At 35.9% G+C, this 27,004-nt stretch overlaps 1 protein-coding gene across 1 annotated transcript in view; it reads right to left on the bottom strand.

The window, feature by feature from the left end:
• WDR27 (WD repeat domain 27) overlaps positions 1-27,004 on the bottom strand; it is a 123,321-nt gene that overhangs the window by 34,117 nt on the left and 62,200 nt on the right. The window contains exon 23 of the mRNA XM_054196162.1: positions 20,693-20,791. Within this exon, the coding sequence (XP_054052137.1) occupies positions 20,693-20,791 (99 nt within the window). The remainder of the gene's footprint in view (positions 1-20,692; positions 20,792-27,004) is intronic.

Here is a 27,004-nt window from a genome sequence, read left to right as displayed (position 1 = left end):
TGCAATCTACTTAGCTTTCCAGACTCCAGTATTACTATTAATAAAGTGCCACTGTTGTCTTGCGAACATCTCTCTCATGAATAATGCCGTATGACCTACTCTATATCTTCACTCCAAAATTACATTTCCTACAGAATATTGTCCCTAGCACCTACTGTATAAATCTCAGTCACTTTTATATTCTCTTAGTTTTAAGTATAGCAGTATATTTTTACTTTTAAATCGTTCCAATTTTTAAAGTCCAGAAATTTGTTAACTTAGAAGCAGAGTGGAAAAGAACATGTAACAAGAGTATGCACAGTGGATATGGTTTGAATATTGTCCATTAATTACCTGTAAGTTAAGTTTAGCTCTTAGGAAGCCCTTCATTCTAGGTCTTGAGTATAATTCTGATGGACTATCTCATTTGTTCTCCTTTTGAACTGTGAGGCCATACTTTGTGCCCAACAGGCACAAAAGCGCAAACATTTAATATATAAAATAATGTCAGAAAACAAGGTATATATATAGCTAAGTTGAAAGGCACTATGCCATCTAATATATAATATTCTACTAAATTAAAGTAAGTGATTTTCAATACTGCTTTTCATACTCTACTTATTGGCACTACTTCTTTGGAACCACTGCACATTAAAACTCTGAAAATAACTCAATGGAACAGGAAATGTTTACAGAAGTGGGAGCTTAAAAACTATGACTGTTTTTCACTTCAGCCGTAAGCACTATGACAGGCTCGCCAGGTATAGTGATGTCAGTCAAATGGATTCCAGACCTGATATCGTATATTTACAAAATTATTTCATGAAATAAATAAAAATCTCCTGTTTCTTTACAATTTCCCATGTAGCACAACAGGTCACAGAAAAAACCTCTCTCTTTTCTAGTACAAGTTTAATTATGTAATTAAACGGATGTATTAATATTGGTTTTCTTTAACTTGCTCCTGGAGAATCACAGAACAGCCTCTTTGCCTCCAGATTTGATCATGGTCTCTTTTGCTTGCATTTCCTTTTTGAAGAGGCCAAAAATGCAAGCTCTAGTCCAGGGAATTACATTAGCTCTCCTTGCATGCAAACACGAGATAATATAGCTCATTTCATGGTTTAAAATTCCCTTACATTGGTCAATTTGTATTGGTTATATAATAAGCATATTTTTATGAAAAGTTAATAGTGATTCGCCTTTTAAAAAAAATGGCAGAAAGAACAATTTCTGCCATTCTAACACACATCCCAGTTCCTTAATACTCAATGTTATCATTCCATCCGAATGACTTAGATAACAACTGATTTTATTAATTCAGTATTACTTCCTTTCTTCAAGGTTTTATTTTCCTCTGGATGGTGCTCATCCTCTGTGGCTGAGAGATTTATAATGTGTATATGTGCCTGGATGATATAGCCTGGGACTCAAAATAGATTTTGTTTCTAAATTATTTGTCCCCATATCTGTTTACCCACAGAAAGTAAGTTCATTTTATTATTGGGTAATCCACCTTTTCCTCAGGAAAATATTTTGCAGATCATAGCAAATTCAAAAGCCAAACCATGATCTTAAATGACATCCTGCATATTTAAAGATTTTCAAGAGAAAAGGATATTCTGTTTAAAAATAATAAAGGCATATAACTCACACTTAAAGAAAGTTGAATCGTATTTATTCCATACAGACCTTTGTATCACTTATAGGAGTATTTAAATAACGTACTTAACTTTCATAAGGGACCTTATTATTTACAAGATATCTTAAAACACTGTGTTTCCATGTCTGAAGTAAAAGTAAGAGGAGCTGTTCAAGTCATGGGATAGCAATGCTTGCATAACACTTGGTAAGTGTTGGGAAAACCAGCTAAACCTGCCAGACTAGCAGCTTCCCAATGGAGAGTGTATCATATTCTGCAGTGCAAACAAAACATTTTGAAGTTGAGTCATTTGTAGAAAGAATTTGTTCCAACTTTCAATTATAGAGTAAATCTGAAATTTGGAAAGAGAATCCACTTAGAAGTGAAAAACACTTCGCTCATAAGTATCATAATATAACTGTATACGCACATTATTGATGGGAGAACCTCAAAAGTTTCATTTCAGAGCAGATATCAACATTTCAGATGCAAGCTGGAATCTATTCAAAACTTTCAGATCAAGTATAGTTTACAAAGAAAACAGAACATACTTCACACTACAAATACAGTATTCTGCAAGGCAGAGAAGGAATTTTGGAAATCCTTATAAATTTTGTAATGAATCACAGCTTAGGTGTCCCTCATTAGGTATTTTTTAACCTCAAGATGATATTTAACTAAAACAGCCCAATGAAAAAGTTCTTTTTCCCAATCAGCATTATTTTGTAATTATTATTACTTGACGGTAAGTAAACTACAAATGACAGATATTTATAGGCACCTATTGTTATCATTAACGTATTCCTCTAGATTTTAGACTGCTTCTTAAGCAAAACCAAAAAATGTATTTCTTAATTTTGTATCAGACTTCATATTAAAAGGGCCCTGAAAATAAAGTGGAAGGAATGCAACTTCAGCTAGAATCACAGGAGAAAATGTTATGTGCTCCAAATACAATAAAATGCTGCCAGACGTAGTGTGACATTTGGTTTACTGTACAAATTCTTGGAAGTTCTCAAGATTCATCTGCAGGTTCTGTATCCACTATTCTTAAGAAATTTTAACACAAATACGTACACTTGAAAGAGTAACCTTTATGTCATACTCTCCATACAGTAATCTTACTTTATGCCTTTTCTTAGAATGACAGCTCTACGATTTCCGTTTTCCTTTTGATTATTATATTATTTCTTATATTTGGCATTATACATGTATAAAAAAACCCTTGAACTTAGGAAAGTTAGCTAAAATCTGATAATTGGAATCAGATGTTGCTTTTCACTACTGCAGGCTTCTCACCCCCAGTGTTCTGTCCAAATTCAAATCGGGCAATTAAATTCCAGTTATCCTGTTCTACAAAGGCTCCTATACTACACTCATCATCACATCTCAAACCTAGAATTTTAATTGTAAAAAACATAATCTCCTTCTGCAGTGGCACATGTTACAATTTAATGTGAGCTATTTTAAACCAGTGAAGACCAGGTGGTGGCTTTAGGATGAAAACAGGCAAAGGAGAAATTTTAACAGGCATCTGGAAAGCTTTGGAATAGCCTGCACAAAACGCAGTTATTTTGTTTGGCCAGCAGGTAGGTGAGGAGGGTTCATGAAACAGGTAAGGAGAGAGGAGGTAAGCGCACAAGGCTTGCACTAATAAGCTCTGAGGGACAAGAGCTAGCTCTCTGCAGGGTCATTCAGATGACTTTGCACTGCACTTCTCAGAGACTGAGGTTTTGGAGAAAAATTAGGTTTCAGTGAAGCGCAAGACATGAGTTATCTCTATGCAAATAATAAGCTAATAAGCTAACATGGAGCAATATGGAGTTTTACACAGATTTTGCAGGGCTACTGCTGAGACAAAGCTAGTAAAGGCTAATGGACTCAAGCTGCCTACATATGATCACTATCTGTACCAGAATCCTCCGCCCATAATAAAAAGTGTCCATATTATATATAATTTTTCATTGCCTACAGTACACCAGAGCTTACAGGACTAGGGGAGAAACTGGTGTGGAAAGGCTGGCTTTCAAAACTTTTGAACTGCAGTAGATACACAGTAACAATTTTCTCTGTGGAGTCCATCCCTCATCCTGAGTGATATGCTATCAGCATACAAGTAATTTTCCTTTGAACGCTTTTACTAGTGAAGGATATTTTCATATTGATAGTAGACCTACTAATTTTCACCTTTCTCATGAAGTTTCTGAATGCTAAAATATCTCCAGCAAATTTCCATGTCCTGAAAGGTCCCACTTAATTTTTTTCAAATGTTTAAAAGAATAGAAAAACCAAAACACAAAGCAACAAAAAACAAAATTGAGTGAAAACAGAACAGAATGATGGAAGACAGAAAAGAAGGAGCTTCCTTAAATCCTTGGATCATCTGCATACTTTATGCCTGCAAATACTATAATTTACAGACTTGTGCTGCCACTCAGGAAACTTCATATCACGTAATTGCAAGGTCTATTCCTAACAAATACTGTTGAATTATGATCATGAATTTTGGGTACATACTGTGAGACCATGGATGATTCCTTCTTGTCTATAATCAAGGAAAAAATAAATCTATTTCTACTATATACATACATTTACAATTTGAGATTTAAAACTATGATTAGTTTATCTCTTTTTGGATACACTAATAAAAAGCCTTTGCCTGAAATTTATCGCAGCATGATACTGAGAAACAAGATTCATATTCCACTAACCAGTTTTTAAGAGATGTGTTATTAAGAGGTGCACAACAAAGTAATTCTATTTCTCATTTGTTTCAAGAATTTGTATTTTATTAGATTAAATTTGAAAGTAAAGAACATAACATATTTTAAGCATATGAATTAAACTGTTCAGTCTAATCAAGGCCGAATTTCGTTAAAGTAAAAAAGCCAAGCAATGGGGTTTTTCTAAGGTTTTTCTGGTACTAACAATTAAATTCAACGTAGAATTTCACAGCTTTCACAGTTTAACAGAAAGTGCTTCTTTCATTAATTTTAAATGCATTATTGATGTGTCTAGTTATAAGGGATATGGTGCACATAGATGATATATACACGCATTCAGACGTATATCGATACAGAACAATTCCAGATCCTCCTTCAGGATTTAGTTATCCTTGCCATTCGTCAAAGTCTCTGCATCACAGCAATTCTACTTCCCTTGAGTAAGTTAAGTAATTTTCAAAATGGAAGCTTGAGTTTCAATCTTGTTAAGAATAAGCAAAAGCCTTCACTTTGTCCCAAAAATTCTAGATTTTTAAAAAAAAAAAAAAAAAAAGTCCTTTCTTCCTTAACTATTTTTGATGCAAAAATGATTCCTCCACTTCAGTAAGACACAAGATACAGGCTTCATGAGAGCAAAATCTATGTAACCATGCCAACGGAAAAAAAATGTCTCTTTCGGCTTGTAAACTAATTTCTATCTTAAATAAATTTGTACTAAGTAATTCATCACAAGGAAAAAATAGATTTTAACACATTATTTGGATTCAAAAAAGACCACTAAAATACAAAGATTTGACGTGTCTGCATTATCTGTAAGAATAATGGAACAATCTGAAGATTAATAGGCTATTTAAGGAATCTAAGCAATAGAAACACGCGTAAGAAAATATGGAAAACTCTCTGTCCTTTTAGTTATTAGGTTCACTGAGTGGACACCTAGAAGGCACCTAGTCTAGCAGCCAACTTGGATTTCAGTGAACAGTTAATGAAATTAAAGACCTTTTTTTTTTTCCAGAATATGACCAACATATTTGTGCGAAGTACGCTGAAATATCAGAAATATTTTCTTGCTCTTTTTTTAGTACTTAATGGACACATCATGATCTCAGAATCCTCTGTGTATAGTTCTAGGATTAAGTAAGCAAAAATAAGAAACTTGCCCAAAGATTTTTATATGTATATACCTAATTATTATAAGGTCTAGTAGATTCTTCAGATATAATGTATAGATCATCTGGTGGTGGTGATGACAGCCTACTTGAAAAATAATGAAATCTAGTGGTTTTTCTCCAAAAATCTTGTATGAAACCCACAGGGAGGTGGATTTTTTTGTGTGTCACTGGGATAAAATGCAGACTAAAATGTTATCAAAGGGAAGTTTCTGAGTCATTTAAAACATACTATACACTCATAACAAGACACGAAAAGACTCCAAGATTTCTGCTTCCGAAAATGAGAACAGAGCAATGATTCAAAACTCCACACTCTGCACAGATACTTTCACTTGCACTCTATACACAGATAAGTTTCAAATCATACTTTAAGATCATAAGAACTACTGGACTTCAGTTGTTTTTTCTCCAGATTCTGCCTTAAAAAGTATATAATCTCTTGAAGTGGTGATAGTATTGCAGAGGTCTGTAGTTCTTCTTACAACAAGCAGGACACCTAGTTCTAATGCTAAGGTTGTAAAACAGTGGTACAAATGTAGAGTTCTTTCTAGTATTGCTGTTACTGAGAGCATTTCTCCTGTGACAGAAATAATGGGATAACATCTGAATCAAGCTGAGCATTCAAAAAAAAATAAAGGAAAAAAGCTTGAGGTGCAGAATTAACAATATTAGGATACCACAAAGATGATGCTCCTCTTAAGAGAATTAGTTAGATGCTGTCCATACTATCCACTGTTATGACCCATAAAAAAAGCCCTGTTTTCAGGTTTAGAAAAAAAACTAGGGAAAAATTAATAGCTGTAAAATAAGTAAGACAAACTTTGAAAATAAATGGCTGTGTTTCTTAGCAGCATCATAACAGAGTACTTCACTTTTACTCCAATAGATGGTGGAGAATATTAATTGTGGAAAACAATAATGAGTTAATTTTTTTTTTTTTGAAAAGTGGAGCAGAGCCTAATTCTTAGGGAGGCTAGGGTGGAAGGAAGAAATCAGGACAGCAGAAAAAAGAGGGACTCTGGCAATTTTGTATAAAGAGCTCAGGTATCACAGTAACTAGAATAATGAATTTGTTGGCTATATGTGTTGGCTAAACATATGATATAGACATTTTTCAATGACATCATAACCACATATGTGAGGTTTCAGTTGTTTTCTTTATGACATAATCAAAGATATGATATAACTTTATTCAGATCACCAGCAAAATATTTATTTAATGTGTAACTGTAAAATAAAAACTAAGCTATTAAATTCAAATATATATGTGACTTTGCCTTTGGGCTGGGGAAAATATGTTAAGTTCCTCACCCAGTCTTTTCAGTTTATGGAACTTCTATATCTCATATAATTTCTAAACATCAGAAAGATCACAGAGATTTTCTCTGCATATAGATTATACAAATTACTATACTGGGTCAGACTAGCCCACTGTCCTGCCTCTGACAGTGTTCCAAAATGGATGTCCAGGAAATGAGAATATAGGAAAGAATTAACTTTTTATAATACCAAGATATAATATAAGAATAGACTAAGTATATCATCCCTAACATTCTGCTTGTAGAACTTGAAATGTAGGTAAATTTCATAGAAAAGGGTATCTCTATGTATTTTAATTTACCTTTAACGGATTTCTCAGCCATTAATCGGTCTAGTCTTCCTTTGAAACAAAATAGACTTTCAGCGTTCACAGCATCCCATGGAAAGGTATTCCAAAGATTAATTACATGTTATGGAAAATCATCTTCCATTTCTTTTTAGCCTATGACAGGTTATCTTCACATGACATTCATTAATTCTGTATTGGAAGATGAACAAGCATTCCTTATTCATCCCCTGCAGGCTACAAAATTTACTCATGTTTTTTTAAACATCTCATATAACACCTCAGAGTTGCTTCTTTTCTGGGCTGAAGAACCTTTACTCTAGTTAGTTGTTTCCTCTGTTAAAGCTATTCCACACCTTTGATCAACTTGGTCAGTCTTTTCTGAAACTTTTTCAATTCTATTAAATGTTTTTTGAGGTTGACAAATCAGACCTTGCACAGAGACTGCCATGTATTTATACAATGACATGATGATATCTCTGTTCTGCTTTCCATTTAATTCTTAACAATTCCTAACACTTTTTCGTTTACTCACTGCTACTGAATACTAAACTGATGCTTACACACATCTATTGAACCCTAGGATCTTGTTCTAGATCTGTAGTAGCTGTCTCTAAGCCCACCAGTTTATAAAGTTGGGGTGTTTTTCTCCTCACCATGTGCATCACTTTTCTAAAACAGAATATTAGTGAAACCAGCACTCTTTTGTTTTGCCCCAGACTCTAGTAATACTTACTGCCTAGTTGGATTTGTGAGATGTCTGTTGCATCTGTTCTTATTCAGGATATTTACTATCTTATCTATCTGTCCCGGCTACTTGTAGGTGGAAGACTTACACTAATTTTAAACACATAATTTGAATGGTGTATATTTCAGAACTTCACTAATTAATAACTTGAGGCTGTAGTTCCCCAGACATATCTGTAGTGCCAATTACCCAATGATAACCATCACCACCTTTCTCCCCTCACCTTAAACATTTGTTCCTATCCCTATGTCGCATGTCATCCTAAAGACTTGGCTGCAAGGTAAATTGGATCAAGGCACTGATCTAGGCGGAAAAACAAAAAATTGCCAAAGGATGGTTTTATGCTGACAGGGCCTCTTCTATGTTCTAAACTCTACACATTTTAGGCTCAGGAATAAAATATGAGAACACTGATATTTATTTCCATGGCTTTAGGCTAAATATTTTTTCTAAATTATTTAAAATATTCACACACAAATCTTTGACAATCAGTTTTTAAATGTTAGCAGTTTTTCAAGTGATAACGTATTTAATATAAAGCAATTCTTTCCTATTTGTGTTTGATTCTTTCAATCTTTCTTAGTTCTGGAATGAATGAATGAATAAATGAATGTTTCCTGAGAATAACATCTAACATATCTCTTTGCTTTTGTTTCTCTTTACTGAAGCATTACCTGGAAATGTTCCTTTTAGAGTTAATGTTCCATGATCATTATGTTGTTTTCCAAGCAACTTGCTGAGGACTTGTCTCCAAAATATAATTGCACTAACCTCTGAAATAAATTAAGCATTGGTGAAATACTTAATCAGTGGTTTTTAATGTTTTATAGAATAGAATGAAATATTTTCAGCTGGAAGGAACCTATAATGATCACCTAGTCCAACCGCCTGACCACTTCAGGGCTGAACAAAAATTAAAGCATGGTATTAAAGGGCACTGTCCAAATGCCCCTTAAAAACTGACAGGCATGAGGCATTGACCACCTCTCCAGGAAACCTGTTCCAGTGTTTCACCACGCTCTCTGTTGAAGAAACGTTTGCTCATGTCAAGTCCAAAGCTCCCTGACAGGCACAGCTTTGAGCCATTCCCATGCATCCTGTCACTGGATACCAGGGAGAAGAGTTCAGTGCTTCCCTGTCCAGTTCTCCTCCTACCAGTGATAAAAGGCTTGTGATCGCTTCCAATGTCTTTTAAACTGCAAACACTGCACAAAGCGTTCATGTATGAGTTTTGCTATTCTACCTGGCCACTCTCAACACAGAAACTACGGGAATTAGAAAAAAGTTCAAATCTATAGCACAAAGAGTTGCTAAGACGTAATAGATTTCAGGTTGAACATCTGGAGAAAATATTTTCTTTTATCCTTGAGAGATTATTTGGAACACGTAGAAGGTAGCTCCCCTCCAAAGGTATATAACCAAAAAGTGAAAAGCACACTACCAGCTAAGTGATTAAAAGACAGATATACAAGGAAGAAAAACAGAAATTTAGAAAAGAAGTTATTGCACTCTTATATTGACAATCTTGCTGAAAACTTAATTTTTGGTGAACTTCATCCTGTTATCAGCTTCTACATAGAGAAAAATTGCTAGTATTGAGAAACAGTTGAATGGATACAATTCTTGGGCATAACAGAGTCTAATTTCTTCACTCATGGCACTATTGCTTACAACAGTAATTTCACTGATCTCAGTGAAACCATTCACGTAAATAACTACACACAACTGGAGGAGGAAACAATGTAAATGAAACCAGATGTCGTACTGAAAGCTAGTATTAATATAAATTAAAAGTGAAGAGCCAGATTCTTCCCTGAGTCTGATGACCTGAAGTCAGTGTTAGAAAACACGGGAAGACTGCAGGTAGTCAACACGTTGTTATTCTGTTTTGATTTACATTAACTTCAACCCCATTACTCAACCCCATATTGAGTAAATATAAATTAGAATTGCACCTTCTCTCTTGAGAACACAATCTTTGTGAGATTTTATACAGAAAAGTGTCAGAGTAGCAAAGCAAACGGCCTGCCAGACCACCTCCTCAGCATTTTCCATCTGCATTGCCTTCCGCCTAGTACACACACCTTTTTGTCACAGTCATAGAATAATTTACACAGGATCTAGTTTCCCTACCAGATCATCAACAATGTAAGGATAAAGATCTAAGGATATAAAATATCCAACTTTACATCCCATACTTTTTAAAACACAGATGGTATTGTTAATGATTTTCTCCTTCTGTTAATTAAATGTTCTGTAATATGACAGAGGGCAATTAATAAACAAGGAGCAGAAACTCTAGGAAACTGCAAGAGAACACTAGTCAGCTATATGATGCAACGCTTCAAGAATTGTACCCCAGTTTCTTTTACAATGCATTTTTTACTAAGTTCATAGCTTAGATTATTGCATGGCAGATATCAACTAAGCAGAAATGTTTCATATTTTTTTTGTGGGATAAGACAGGACAAAATGAGAACCTTATAATAAAATAAATGACGGACACTTTCCTGAGATCTTAATAAAATTAACTAAAACATTATCTAATGTAACATCAATCTGACTTATAAAGAATCCTAAATGTACATTTTGTCTCAAGTAATTCCCTTATAATTGGAAGTTATATCACATTTCTGTTTCTTCCACTCTCCCTGCTTCCAGTAATAACACGCAAGGAGCCAGTGTTCTGTTTAGCTTCTCTGGGAAACCAGAAGTGAAACTACTGAAGCCACTGATACAAGCTGGGCTAGAATTTCATGCTACTGCCATCATCCTCTGACGATCCTTCCTTCAGAGTCCTCATCTGAATTAAAAAGTGGTTCACTTGCTTTCAGGTGAAAGAATGACACGCATACTGAGGTCACACTTTAAAAGTGCAGCTGCAGCAAACTGCAGCTTTACCATTTATCTTTCTCCAGACCTAACGTCTTTCTTCAATGCACAGTATAGGTCACTCACTACCTGGTCAAAGGCAAAAAAGACAGTGGCAAGAGTCAGTGTGACTCTTTCCAGATGTTCTTAGCAGAGGAGCTGAAATGAAGGTCATAAGTGTTGGAATAAGTCCCGGGGGTGGGGTGGGGCAGGACAGGGCAAGGCATGGCATGGCAGTGGGAAAATGATCTATTTGTTTCAAGAAAGGTTCTTCAATCAGTAAGCAACTAGCTCGACAGAATACAGATACAGTTCCATAAAAAAAAAAAACATGTCATGGGATGTCTCGGCTACTATGATATTCCGGACAAAAAAGATACATTGTGACTGAATTATGAAAGAGCATAGATCAACCAATCCCTTCAGATTACAATGCCAGCATTTTAATGCGTGAATTACCATAATTGTTAAACATCTCAAGTACTACTTTTCAGAAATACAGTGGCTAGGAACGATGGTGATTCCAGCTGTTGAATTATTTCTACGGCATAAGAAAAAGGATCACAGGATCCCCTTATCAGCATCTACTCTTTCCTGCCTATTCCAGCACCCGTCACAGGCCTGAAGGGAAGAAGGCAAAGCAGAACTCCCCCCCCACCGCTACCAAATCAGCTCACAGGGAAAACTTGTTAGGGTGTACAGAATCGAGCACTTCTGAGCCTGCTGTACTAGTTTATGCAGTGGACTGGAAGAAAAGAAGCATAAAAGGCAGCTTTAAAGAATTTCTCCTTCCCGCCTTCCCCACACTATGCTGTACACAGTTCAGATACAGCCAGGAGCTGGGACAAAATGTTTGGTGGGGCTATATTATACTCCATTGGACAGCTGGAATCATTTTATGTTGCTATTTTAATTTGAGACAGAAGTCGCGTCTGTTTTTCTTTTCATATTTAATCTGTTAGCTAAGACTTAGCTTTCCCTTTTCCAAAAGCTCATCTAGAATGCAGTTTATTCCATACTTCATTTTCCTTGTATTTCATCTAGTTGTATTTTTGCTTTGTTATACATTCCCTACACATTTATATGATAATTGCCAATCAATTTGGCCCTAAGTTTCTTAAAGACCATGTAAGAAGGGAGAATCTTCTTGCAATGCAAATGCTTGAATTTGAATCGAATTGGGGGAAGAAGCTTTGTACATGTTCTACATGAAAGCCCAGGAATTTTAGAACTGAAACCTCCCCCAGAATCATTTCTAGCATCAGAAAATATTCAACTGAATTCTATCAATATTATTTGTTGAGCAAGAGAGATGCACGATAGAGACACTTTTCAAGATGGCAAGAAAAAGAAATGAGATACCTTAAGGACAGCTTCCTAGAGGCCTATGTAAATAATTAAATCTAATTCCTACTTCTATACAAGAAACAGAGTTGAACTCCTAATGATTAGTCCTTCCGTTCTTCCTGTTTGGCAAAGCCGCCTCCGGTTCAGCTTCTCAGGACAGAGGAGGACACTGTATTCAAAGTACACTTCACAAAATATTTTTCTACGTGCCCTTTCATGGAGCATGAAAAGTAGATGCTCACGTGCTTATCCCTTTCAATATTGTGTTATTGGCTCCTGGAAGATAGTTGTGTAGTGTGTGAAGGCAGCAAGACAGGGTTTGTTATCTGGCAGTGTCTGTTCATGTCCTTTGAAAAGCAGTTTTTTCTGAGGCATTAAGCACACTGATTTTCAGAACCGTTAAGTCAAGAGCAACCTCTGGTTCTCAGCAACTCTGAAAACCCAGCCATGGGCACTCACTTTTGCTATCTTTTTCAGAAAAAAAGGCTTAACTAAAAGTGAAGAAACTGTAATTCTTAACCTTGCAGCTATCTTCTCATACTTTTCTCTGCAGGGCTTTCACTCCCTTCCTCTAGGCACTCTCATCTCTCCAACATCACCACTTCTCTCCACACATATACTCTTTTCCTCCAGTTCTTACAGTTAGTCTCCACGATTCCCTCTTCACTCTCATTTTCTATCTGATGGTTTCCAAGAAACTGTCTGTTCTCCAAATTATCCCCGTGGCTACAGTTAGTGCTTTTCCTTCCTACTCCCAGCCAATCCTCTCTGTTTCCAGTCCACAAGGGACCCCTGCCCTCCCTGTCTACATAGTTGGTAAACAGAATTCACATTGAACAGCTGAGTAATCAATTGTTTAGTACCCTTTAGTACCCTTTCAACCTAGTAGTGCCATTCAATAAAATATCTGCACTTGTAAGAAGTACAGTAAAGATTTTATGACAAATGTGCTATGAATTGAGAAGCTTGCCACTGCAAGCATATTTATCTAAAATCATGTGGTGTACAGCTGTTGTTTGCTGGCAACGCACTTAGAACCGCTGGAGCATCCCGTGATTAAACTGAATTATATCGTTCTTTCTAGCTCACAAAAAGCTTTTTTTCTTTCTTTTGTAAAACCTGCCATCCTTCTTCAGAGTTGTCATATGTACTTAAAAGAATTTATTTGGTATAAACAATTTTTTCCACTAAAAAACATCCACTTCTATATTAATTGGCACACACCATTACTGGGTTTTGTTAGAAACCGCAGAAGAAATGGCCTTCCTGCTATAGGCAGAAACATGTATGTGCAGTGAGGAACTCTGATTCTGAATTCTCAGGGACTGGAATAAACTCAGTAGGACTATCTGCTGTGTCACACTAAGAGGTTCTCCACAGGCTCGACCACCCTTGTAGCAGGAGTGTGGTACAACCCAAAGCTCTACATTCTTTTCATCAAAGCAGTTTTTAAAAAGGCAAGGGACAAGATTTGCAAGTGTAACCAGTGACTTAAAGGCAGCAGCCAAATAAGGCACTATAAGAAACCAAGTCCAGTTTGAGAATCTCCCAAAGGTGGGTAAAGCTGAAGCCCCTCTTTTCCCCCAAGCCACTTAGACTAGGACTAAATTTATGATAAAAGACAAACTGTATTTCTGTGCTTTGGATGAATTTCTCAATCCATTTAACCGTTCAATGCTGAATGGTTATGCAATCCTCTAAATTTGAAGAGCGCCTCATAGATTATTAAGAAGTTATGGGCTTGTAAACTACACAACTGCATTAGTCGGTGACTGCTAACAATTTTTTTAAAAAGCACTGTCTTACATAAAAAAAAACCCCAAAGGTCTCACTCTCTGTAACAGTGATTCATTTGCTCCACAGCACTCAGGGTGCTGTTACCTTTCGCAGAGATCTTTTTACTCTAGTGTTTGGCCCAGTGAATCCAACTTCTTCCTATAAGTCTTAGAGTCCTACAAGAATAAGAAAGGGCACATGCAGCTGCCTTTGCCTACTTTGCATGAATGTCTTGGTTACCATTTACAAGTTGATCAAACTGGAACAGCCGTTAGCTCATGAGAGTTAAGAAAAATTGTATCAACTGCCATCCCAATTTATTTTTTTTTTTTTTTTACAATTAATACCATGATAATAAATCTGTACACTTAAGGATAAAAGAAAATGGATATTAAACATGATGGTGAATGAAAATAAAATGTTAATAAAATTTAGTCAGACTGCTATTTCAGTAAATTGGATAGAAAAATTAAACTGATATATTCATTAAATTTAAGGGATACCCACTCCAAATCCTCATTCAATTTACTGAGATTACACAAATGAGAGTACACAAATTTGGCTAAGAGTTCAAGGAGAAGACAAGGAGAGAAATACAGTTGTCCTGGTCTGAGTCAACCTCAGAAAGCATGTATATGAGGTCAGCAGCAGGCTTTTTCTTTTTAACGCAGCTGTCTTCTTTGGCTGGATGAGGGTAAAGGAAATAACTTCTCACCAGACACAAACTGCAGTACAGTCTTTGGCAAAGACAATCCTCATACAAAGCCTGCATTTCTGCACACTACTGCTCATAAAGAAAACTGATGAAGTTTCTTCCTCAGCAGCTTAAAGTAGTACGTAGGAAGAGAACGGATTTGTGAAATGAGTGAAGAGTTAAAGACTTGATATTAAGACATACAAGGAAATGCTGGAAAAACATTAAAATGGTCTCCTCTTCACAATCTTCTCTGATTTTAATCACCCAATTTTAATCACATTCTGCATCAGAATGTCCTCAGCCAAGCCAGTTCACTGACTGCATTATATATCCCCAGCTCATTAAAAGAATGAAGTAAAATATGCTAGCTTAAACCACTGCAGTTGCAAACACGCTTTGTTTAACATCTACAATGGCATACAAGAACAAACTTCAAAATAGCAGCACAGCAGATGCTCGAAGGCGTCTACAGTAGAAAGGCCTACAGTAAAAAAGACTTCTACAGTAGAATAAGTGGGTTTGTGAATTCTTGTATTCAATAAAAAAATAACAATTCAGTAGTCCATTTCTGATCAAAAAGAGCACCTCTTTTCTTCTCCTTTACCAGTAATTCCTAAGCAGGACATTATGGCATTTAGAGAATTCAATTTTTTAAGCAAATTAACTGTAGTTGTTTAACATGCATAGTAGAGGTACATTCAGTTCAGCAATCTGTGAATTTCCTAAAATTCCAGGAAAGTGCCTTTTCTGAGATGAATAGTAACCTATTCGCATAAGCCTATTCCTTCTGAAGCTACTTAAAATCCAAAATAAAATAATAAATCTTCAGATTTTTACCAGGTGTCCTTTTCCACAAATATGCTCACATCCCTATTCTCAGTGTCTGGCTTTCTCAGGCTTCAGTAAACCATTTCTAGCCTTTATAGATTTAGATTATCTCAGAAAGTACAAGAGAATCTCTGTCCATTGGCTGCTACTGAGTTGCCAGATTTTAATTTGTGAGCTATCTGCCTTCAAAATGTGTCCTGATTGCCTTCCTCAGACTTCATTCTCAAGCCTTTTCATTGCTGCTTCCTCACTGCTTTATTGTTCATTATGAGAACACTCACACTCCCAGACACACTCTCTCTGAAGTTTTTCTGACGTGACTACAGCTTCCCCTTAGATGTCCAAGCTAGCTTACTTTCCATCTTCTGCTTCTACTTCTTTCATGAGTATTAAAGGCTGTTCCATCCAAGGGCCATAAATAAGACAAAGGATTATACCAAATAATTTTCCAACAAATGTCTATAGAAAACTTTTTAAAACCTTTAAAATTTTTAAAGCTACTCTAGCCTTCCAGCAGAATTCGGAAATTTAAAATACATTTCAGAGAAGCAAAAGAAAAACTAGAATTTTTAGAATTTGATGGCATTTTCTCACCTTTGAATTTGATCTGCTGGAATGGAAGATCAGAAAAGCTGACATCTGGCTGCTTATTCCTCTCAGAGACAAAATCACAGGAGAAAGAAAAAAACCCAACCAAATTCCATTTATGTCTACTTTTGATGTATTTGTGGATTATGACAGGAAGTAATTGGGCCAAAGAGTACGGTCAAAAGTACCACGTGAAAGAGCTTTCCTGAGTTCAGTGAGATCATATTAGAGGTCAAGCTGGTCACAGGTTTTAAATCCACATGATTTAGTCTATGACAAGATAGTCCTGAGTCCTAAGTAAGAATATTGTGCTGGAAAAAATGTGCTCCACGTAGCGACGAGACAAGACTAATTAAATACTAAAGCCAAAACTCAGCAAATTTAGTCTGAAGTCTGAAAAAGCAAATTTAGTCTTTTAAGTTTGAAAAAGAATTTTCCATATCACTACAAAAGCTACCTTCATTGTGGAAAACTTTATGATTAATGGTGAACGAAAATCACAAAAGAATGGAGTTTTCATACAAATTGTTCTAAACTGAAATCTCCAGATGTGACCACCAGGAAAAAATATACTTTTTAAGTAGCTGGTAAAACATGATAACTCGTATTTCCAGACATATCCAAAACCACCTGTAGCAAATTCTGACTGAAGTGGTGTGTTTAGTGCTAAACTGTATTACTATCTGAGAGATCCACAAGCAAACTTCCTTACTAGTGACATTAAATATGTCTCCCTTCAAGCAGGTCAGCAGAAAATCAATATGAAACTTTCAATGGCTCCCACACAAATCTAGCTGTGAAAGAGATTTCCAGACCCCTACTATGCATTTAACTTTCTCCAGCTGCCAAGTAATGCATTTATGGTCAGTTATTATCTAACTTAAATGTGCCACAACATAATAATACCTGAAACTAATACAGCTAATATAGCTGTACTTCTAAACATAAAATCAGACTTATAAATTAATGCAAAAAATATATATTCTATTGAGTAACAACATGAATTAATACCTTCTACACATGTAAATTAGATATTTTACTGATAAAGAGGCCACAAGTTGAACTTACATGGTAATCAAGAGATGTTAATGTTTTCTACGTGACAATTTTAAATTGCTGTGCCTTCAGTGACAAGAGATTTCTGGAGCATGTACATTATCACAAAATCAGAGAATAAATTCAAGTTGCACGGACTCTGGGAAACCTTATCATCCAGCCTACTCGAAGTAAGGTCAACGCTGAACTCAGACCAGGATGCTGAGGACTTTTTCAATTATAGATCAGTTTTGGGTTGTGTTTTTTCCCTCTGTAAGTTATCTCTCAGTATCTCAGTTGGTTGGTCATATCAAACTGTCCTATATTTACTTCCTTTAAATCTATAGACAAACAGAATGGAACAGATTTCATGTATTTCATCCAATGCAAATTACATTTTTTATTATTTTTTGTCAAATGCCATACATTTACTTTTTGAGTATGTGTTTATACATGTGTAACTTTCAGACAGGTAGCCACCTGAGGACTTCAGGAAATCACCTCATCCAACCTTCTACTCAAAATAAGGTCAATGCTGAACTCAGATCAGGTTGCTCAGGGCTTGTTCTATTAAAGTGTAGTTTGGGGTGGTTTTTTTTTTCTCTCTCTAAGCTACCTATCAGTATATCAGTGGAGTGGTAGCAATTTCAAGGTCATGACTCTGGCAGCAAAAATAACTTCCAGTTCAGTATATTGGCTCAGAGCTTAGATCTTTTCTTCTTTTCTGCCCTTTTTTTTTTAAGTAACTACCAACGATGACAATAAAATGCTAGAGTGTACTTGGATGGTTTTGCACACAGTGTTCACCCAAGTCGTACAAAGATGAAACCAACAGTCAACTACGCTAACGCCACCAAAAACCAACAGATGACAATAGTGTCCCCATTTGCTTTTATCCTACTTCAAAAACATTTCAAAGAGAGATGATTTATTGTCCCCATATTTGGAAGATGAGACTCCCACTGAATTTTAACTGAGATTGACTCAAATGTGTTATAGTTAGTAGTTATTATGGTTAAACACTATAATGTCCCTTAATGTCTATTCCCTAAAACAGACTGAAATTCAATGCATAGTTTTGGTAAGATTAATACTTTTCCCTACATAGGTTTTAAACAAGGAGAGCAAACCAGAAAGTTACAATGAGAAGCTAAAGCTCAGAAATCATTTTTAGAATAAACCTAAGATAAATCCAAAGATTCTATCTTTTATACATCATTCCAGAATACCATATGATGAAAGCAACAATGCCCCCCGTCAGTAAAAAAAAGAAAAAAAAAAAATCACTATTATACACACACAGGGTTTTTCGCCTCTTTTCTGGAAGAGGAACATCATTTATGCAAGTGAGAGTTATAATAATGGTTGGAAGAAACTACCTCATGGACAGGTGCTGGGCAAGCAACCACTGAACTGGAGTGCTGCCAGTACACCTCACTCTTGGCTGGATCTTTCCACAGCAGAAAGCTTAGCCGTAATGTTTGAATTTCACTCGTCAGCCACTTCCTTTTTTACCCCTTACTCCTTCCCCTGCCAGTGTTTCCCTTTGAATGCAATCGGGCTTTGTGCAGAAGTTATTCAGAACCCAGTATAATTCTTAACTGTATTCATTCAAACTTTGGATGAAACAAGAATAGTATCAACTTCAAATCCCAAACTGATGGTAGCGGTAGGTATAAAAATCTTCCAGTGCTGGAAACTTTAGCTGCCTAATACAAAGTCTTTCTCTCAAGCCCTGGGATTATTCTTTTCTGATTGATTTGTGGTTTTCTTCTTCTCCACTCTATAAGCTTTCCATTGCATTTCTTAGCTTCTTCTCCTAGTGCCTTTGAATGTAACTTCATGCTAAATCCTATATTGGAAAGCCCAGGTTATTATTTTTGGTTCTGCAACTCCCCCAAAAATATTTATTTAGAAAGCATTTTGGAGTGCTTATTATACAGAACAACTTGGTTAACAGAATTTACATTTCAGCCTAATCCTTCAAAGGAGCAGTTTCTGAACATTCCTTGCTTTTAGGTAAAGCGTTCCTGATAACATCAGCTCCAAAATCTTCCCCCAGAATCATATCTTTAGGGAAATTTGTCAGATGGTTCAAATCCACAGCTTTTGCTTCTCAGCAAAGAGCTCTTCAAGAATTTGGCTCCTAAACATAATGCTAAATTGACGGTGTGATGTTTCATATAGTTCAATATTAAAGGCTTTGTGCCCTAAGACACACTTTCGGAGTAAAACCAGTCTGGCTTGGATTCACAGCCAATGTTTATTTTACACCATTTACAGATTCTACCCCCTGATCAACAACTGATTTGCCTGAATTTAGTTACTTCAAAGTCTTGATTCATAGTATCTGCATAATATCTAGAAGCAACTGAGCTTCTAGACTTTTAACAACTAAACTCTAATAAGACATTTTTCACCAAAATGCACTCCAACAGCTGGACCACAGATGCTGCAAGACTACAGTCAGCTCTACTCTTCAGTATATAACATCTTTTTTGAAGAACTGTGTTCAGTACTAAACCTGCAACTAGTCTTAACCTGGGTGCAAAATTTAATAAACTGTACCATTTCATTGAATTTATCATTGCTGAATCCAAAGAGCAGAAACACATAACAATTTCTCACTTCAAACAACATACACTCAAGGAATAAAACTTCCAGAAATTCTAAAATCACAGAAATTCTAGCGTCTTTGTCTACAAATGGAAGGAGATAAGTAAATATGACAATACTCCCACATGTAAAGAAGTTATACTTACTCCATAAATATTTTTAATAGTAGCAAGTATAACCAGTGTTGAGGAGGTAGTGACTTAAAGATGAGCTACCGTGCACTCTTTTATATATAGCGACCATTGTCATCTCTTTAAAGTATGAAGCGTAGAAAGTAGAAAGATTCAATGCAGTTTCAATGCATGAAAAAAAAGGTTTCAAGAAGGATTTAAAACTGTATACGAAGAATTCAAGTAATAAACTAGCTGTAGGGAAGCTCTGGTTTCAAGATAAAACTTAGAAAACAGACCCCTGTGTATATATTGCTGCATTATAATTAAACCATTACATTGAAACATAATGCTGTTAATTCAGCATAGTATTAATGATTGAAAAAAAAAAAATAGGAACTGTCATTGCATAATGGCTAACTTCTTTGGAGTACTTTTTACCTATAGATATCTGAAAGGCTCAAAACACAACAGTAACAGTTTTTCAAAACAGTGTCATAAAGCTATTTAATTTTTTATTCTGACACAGCACATTTAAATTAACATTGCTTTTTAAATCTTTCAGGACTTTGAGTAATTATGGCAGGCCTCAGCCCCTTGTTGCTTCCCTGCCCTTACTTATTTCTTTTAAATTCTCTGAATTAGGAGTAGTCTACTCAGGTAATTTGAGGAAGAATGTACATTTTCCCAACATTCAACAAGTACAGGTTCGCAATAGTTCCCATGGCAGAACTCTTCTTGGCAGGCAGTTAGTCAGAGCATTTGTCTCTGTAGCATGCAGCATTTTGCATTAGTTTATAATTGACACAATAACCACAATATAGTTGGAAGAAGGTGAACAGCCTTACAGCTGCACAGCATATTGGCAGGTAAACAGAAGAGCAGTATAAAGCAAGTTTACAGTGAAGAGTTTACATTTTTTAATTACAAAGAGAGAAAAAAGCAATGACTTACCTGTGGAGATGAGGGACTAAAAGTCACATTGATGACAGAGTCTGTGTGTCCTCCCAGTTTATGTGAAAAAGTGCTTGAACGCATTTCATATATGTAAGCCTAAAAAACAATGAGATTGTATTTTCACTTTAAAGAAATACATCACATTCTGGAAGCACTAGGTTATAGTATAGGAGGACTAAAGATTCGGCCTACAGAGAATTTAGAAAATTTCCATAATAGCTAAACAGATATAAAAGTTACCAACATCTTAGAATTTATTTCTATCATTCAGGATAATTTAACAAATGCTTACGTTAACTCAAACAAAAAAAAAATATTTAGAAAGTCATGCAATCTTTTCCCCTTAAACAACTAAACATTAGGTATATTTCAAGTAGGCAAGTAAAAAAATTACCCTTTTCGAAAAATATTTTTAAGGGTGTTCTCCAGAATTTAAACCCTTTAAGTAGAAGTATATATGTTTGTTGCTACATTAAATAAAATTTTTCAGTTTTTAATTTAACAGCATAGAATTCAATAACAAATCAATAATATTACAAGTGATTATGAATGACAAAAAGCATACTGCCTGCCTTTGCTTCTCAAAGGAAAAAGGGAGAAGTGTTTTCCAAGCAGTAAAATAAATTTAGTAGCAAAATAATTATATTCTTATTCGTGCAGCCTCAAATAATGAAACAGTTCCAGTGCAAAAGTGCATTAAGAAACCAATCCAAAATCCAGTGAAAGCCATAGACATACTGATATTATGAAAACAGTTAGACTGTGATACTAAATTAGCATTATCTTACATAAACAAAACGGAAAATATTTTAAAATAAATCCTGTAGTATAGATCCTCCACGTAAGAAACACTTGTGAGAGTCACGTGCAGGAATATAGTATTGTTTTAGACTATGCCTTATCTAGTAAAAATAACAATTATTTGCAGGATATAATCAGACAGTATGCATACACAAGGCATATCAGAAAAGACACATAACATGTAGAAAATATGCAGACTTATTTGGTACATTATAAAGAAAACGTTTATCTCAAAAGAAAGAATAAACTGCAAAGCATGCAAAAAAATAGCCAAAGATGATAATCCAAACTTTACAGTTTTAACAAAAAATTAAAATGTTCTATTGCCTTTACTAAATCTCTGCAGTTAAAAGTCTGAACATGAAACTCAGAGCACAGCGTAACATAAACTAAACCAAACTATGCATAGGCACCAATATAAAGATGTACTACTCTGTGGCTTGTCTTAAGTTCTCTGTTGATAGTACCCTAAAATGAGTTCAATGAGTCAGACCCAAGGCAGCAGAGTTTTCCCTAGCGGACAGCAAACTACTACGAGATACAGGTCCCCAAAACTTGTGGACTCAGTTGACAGTCTTCCCAATTTATTAAAAGATTCATGGAATAATGCAGGACCTGAAAAAACTCTTAATGCCTCACTCAGAAAACAGTTCTTACCAGCCAACTCCAAAGACTCTCTAGTCCAAACCAGCACTGAAGATACACTGGATAGTCCTCAGTGTAAAATATTCCATTCATGACCATATTCACTGAGAAGCAAACCAAGAGGCCCGCTGTAAATCTACTTAATTGCATCCAGTTTATATACCTCACATATTCTGGATTCAGTCCAGGATATGGAATTAAAACTATCTACCAGCATAAATGAAGTACATAAAATCAGACAGAAACGTAGGCCGTACCACAGCTACTGTGACTTAAACCACCTGGGACATGATCAATTTGCAAGGGAACAGATAGGTAAGGGGAACCCAAACAAGATAAAAGTGATATAATGAAGAAGGCATTCTGATGTGTCTGTAGACATGAAATTATTTTCTCTGATGGGAAGTACAAGAACATATATTAGTAAATTCAGCTTAAACACAGGACAACTCGAGTTCTTGCTTTTTCCACACAAAAAGACCACAATTGCTGTTTGTAAGTATCTCCAGCTAGTCATAGAATTCCTCTTTATTGACATAAAAATATTAAAAGGTAGTCTTGGTTATTTACTTTACATTCCAAACAGATTACAATATTGCCAAGTAATTAGGCTTAAACAGAGAAAGTTTCAGAGGTCTAACATAATAGTACCCTTCAAAATTTCCCTTATTCTTTAGGGCTACATTCCTCCGTTTTCCTCCTTCCATACTGGCTCTCCATTTTCACTCTGATGATACTATACCATGGCTCAACTGGTATCAAACTTACCAGATGCTGCCACCCATGTGCTGTCACAGTACCCGAAACATTGTGTTTTCTTGATAGCCAAGCTCTGTCACACTGTATATCACCTGGCCCTACTGTCCAGACTTCCCTCAGGACTCTGTTCTAAAAACAGAGCGCTAGCAACAACCTTTTTACTCCAGCAAGGATGAGATGTAGCGACTGCAGTCAGGTTGTACTTCACCACCACAGTGCCAGAGCAGACTACAGTGCCCATGCTCACATTATTACTGGAAATCTGGAAGTCTCAAGAAAACGAGAGAGGAGATGCTGTACAAGTCCATATTCCAAGGAGACTCCAGAAAGGAAGGGACTACGCTGAGAGGAGAGCAAGAAGGAATACAAGCTGTACTGCAGACCCCAGAAGAGGATGCTCCTCTGCATCTAACTGATTGAAGAAAGAGAGTATTCATGATAACAGGAAGAAATCATTCTTACTAAACAGCCCCACAAAATCCTGTGGACCTCTTGTCAAAATGGTTCAATACTATCTCCAATACTCAGTAACACCATGACACCTGTTAGGCGTTTGTATCATGAAAGATTCAAATCCTATTTCTTGTAGTTATTATATGCATGTCCATACCCTTTGGAACCTTTGGGAATGACCAAAATAGGACAAATACATCACATTTCTTAACACATTACAGAGCTTTATGAGATACAAGAATTTAAACAGAATAAAACTGAATGAGGACAAATACATCACATTTAACACATTACAGAGCTTTATGAGATACAGGAATTTAAACAGAATAAAACTGAATGAGGAAAATACTGGAGAGAATAAAATCAATTCTAAAATTAAGGTGTTTGGTATTGGTAGCATAAGTCCTCTGGACTCCGCACAACTGACACACAGGGAACTAGTAAAATAGGTTCACAAAACTCCTATTGCAAACATGTATTTCTCTTCACAAGCGAATTACTCTGCATTTGCAAGTTTTTGGAATGCCTGCATCGGTTCTTCTGCATATACTAAGACCAATCTTTGGCAGAGAGGTATAAGCAGCAGACAGGACTATGCTTTCTGTCACTCACCATCTTTTCTCTTCCTGACCCCAAATTGTCTTGATGTCGCTTTTCTTTTTCTCTTCAAGCCTATTCTCCTCCCTCATGGAAATAGGCACAGAAAAGAGGCAAAGTTAAGGACAGCAAGAGTCAAAAGCACAAAATGCTCCGAATCACAGATCTACAAATGCATTCCAATAATTTCTGAGACAAGAAGAAACATGGCTCCATGTTTTAACCAAGAGAACATAGCACAGAGAGAGATAGTTAGTGAAGCTGAAAATTTTCCATCATAATCTAGTGGTTTACATAACTTTGCCAAACTTACCCAATAAAAATTAATTTTCCATTCCAGGTTCTCAGTTTAATTTGGGGAGGAGCACATTCATTTTTGGCTTAATCTCTACGTCCCAATTCCTCTCTGTAAAATAGGCGTGATAATATTTCACTGCTTTTTTTGAAGACAAATCCAATGTTTGTGAAACCCAGGTATTCTAGCAATTTATGCTCTTCCACGCAGTTCTTAAATCAACTATCTGGCTCATACATTTCTTTCAAAATTGCTATGAAGCAGTTGTGCAGCTTCAGTAGGATCTAGCAAGTGTGTATTCAGTTGTCTAAAAAGAGACGTAAGTTAATCACACTTCTGAACCTAAAAAGCATTCAAACTCTTACCTCCCACCTTTCAAGAAAAGCTTCTACGCCCTAAGCTAGAGGTTAGGCTGGGGACGCATTGCTCTTCTGCATTGTCACATTGTGTAACAAGATTCACTGGGTCAGAGAAAAGCAATGACAAGCAAGTACAGATAGAAGTGCACCTGTAGCTAACCACGGAAGCATTCATCAGCATGACCTTTACTCTGATCTTTACTACAGAGAATACTTTCATATTGAACAGCTGCTACAGCCAGAACATGGCTAGGAACACAACTTTCCCACTGTAGTTCATTCCTACAATTCTATCCTAACAGAAACAGTGATAAGCTTCCTTCTGATACTGTATTTCTAGCCCAACAAATCTGAAATATTTAGGTGTCATGGTTCAGCTTCAACAGAAAACATGACAGAGTCCCTGACTACATCCCAGAACAGTTTATTATTTTGTGGTAGCTATCATCTTCTCTTCCAATAACTGTGCTTTTAAGGAAAGTAATAGCAAATATTTTAAATCAGAGTGATTTTCACATGTAACACAATAAATTGTGATTAAAAGAAAACCATCACCATAAAGAATGTATAAAAACACCTTCCATTTAAGTAACTCCAGTCACAGATATTTAAGCTAGTCAGTGATAGTCTAAATTCTGAGAATAAAAGTTAACTTGGTGCAAGATTGAAAATAAACTTTTCAGTACATTTATTTTTAACTTGAATAAAAAAAAAAAAAAACACAGAAAAACCAACAACAACCCAAAGGAAATTGTATTTCAACAGACATGACGTTCAGGTATTCATAAGAAGGGGAACAACTCCAGTATAAACATTCTCCTACTGTAGTCTGCCATCATTCTAGTTTTACTACATTTCTGATGTCATTCAAATTGTTTTTCTACTCTATACTTACTAGATCTTTTTAGCATATTCTTCTCTACAGAAAAAAAGAACAGTAAGTGAATTATAAATGATATCATAATACTAGCCACAGGGAAAAAAAAGGTTCAAAATATGAATTCAATGACAGAGGAAGAACAGATTTTCAGCAAACCAAATGTAATAAAAAAAGAAAGCAAAACAGCCTAGGAAGTACTCAGCAATACCAAAAATGCATATGTGCATATAATCTGTTATAGACTTTAGCCAAAGTCAATCCCTTTTTTTTATATTAAGACCAATTTCTTGTAATAAAAATACTGATTCAGTAGATATTGGTATTTCCTTTCCATTCTTGTCCAAGGGTCAGCCAAAAGTAAAAATCATTTACCTGTACCAATAGCTTCCAAACAAGTTTCCTGCACCCATAAGCACATACTTACTTGTGTTTCCTTTCACTTGAAGTTTGAAGAAAATTTGGAGTAGTCAGTTTTCATTAACCCACAGTTAGAGAGTGTATTTAGCGCCTTATATGTCCATACAAGCTTGTACTTTCTTCTTTAATTTGAAGCAAGAGACAGAGAAGGGTGAAGGTCCTTCCTTGAGGGGAAGAATTTGTATCCAAATGGAAAACTACTTAATTCAACTGCATTGGTAGAGAGAGTGTGCTAAATAAATGGACTCTTTATCTGCAGAGCTTCACTATAAATTCTTTCCTCTGTTTTCTTATACACTGTCTTCAAAGCAAACTTGTTCCCATCTGTTCCCACTGCCCCCTAGCCCAATCCACGGCCATATGCATTAGAGTCAAACTACTTACACTTCTACTCCCTCCTGGGAAGGGAGAGGGAAGAAAATCAGAAAAGGAAACAAAGCATAACAGAAGAATTCTCCTTGCTATCACCTCTTGCACAGGGACCAGAAAAGCAATATCAGTTTCGAGAAAAACCCTTTGTAACTGCTGTGGCTTTAAACTAGAGCACATATTTTAAAAACACATCGGGGGGGGGGGGGGGGGGGGGGAGAAAAAATACTGCTATATAAAATACCTAGTTTGACCTTATGTAAACAGAGATTTTTGTTCTTCAGAAGTTTTGCATGGATTGGCCAAAGTCATCCCTTTCCAGTGACTATTTTTTCTAATATTTCAAATCAGCTACAGAAGATGGAAGTGTTAAAGCCTCTTGATAGAAAAATAAATAAATATTCTTACTTACACTTTTACGAAAGGTATCTGGATTTATTCCAGACTCCATTAGTCTCCATTTGCCTCCATTAGTGACATGAAATATAATGAATGCTCCCAAACTACATGATAGTACTTTATGCCTGAAATATTTAATGCCTTCTTTGCTTCAGTCTTTAATAGTAAGATCAGTTGTTCTCTGGGTACCCAGCCCCCCCAAGCTGGAAGACAGAGAGAGGGAGCAGAGTGAATCCCCCATAATCCAAGGGGAAATTGTTAGCAACCTGCTAACGACTTAGATACACACACGTCTATGGGGCTGGATGTGATCCACCCGAGGGTACTGAGGGAGC

Source organism: Rissa tridactyla, chromosome 3 (genome assembly GCF_028500815.1).
Source record: "Rissa tridactyla isolate bRisTri1 chromosome 3, bRisTri1.patW.cur.20221130, whole genome shotgun sequence".
NCBI classification, from domain to species: Eukaryota; Metazoa; Chordata; class Aves; order Charadriiformes; family Laridae; genus Rissa; species Rissa tridactyla.
This window is presented reverse-complemented; position numbering and strand designations above follow the sequence as displayed.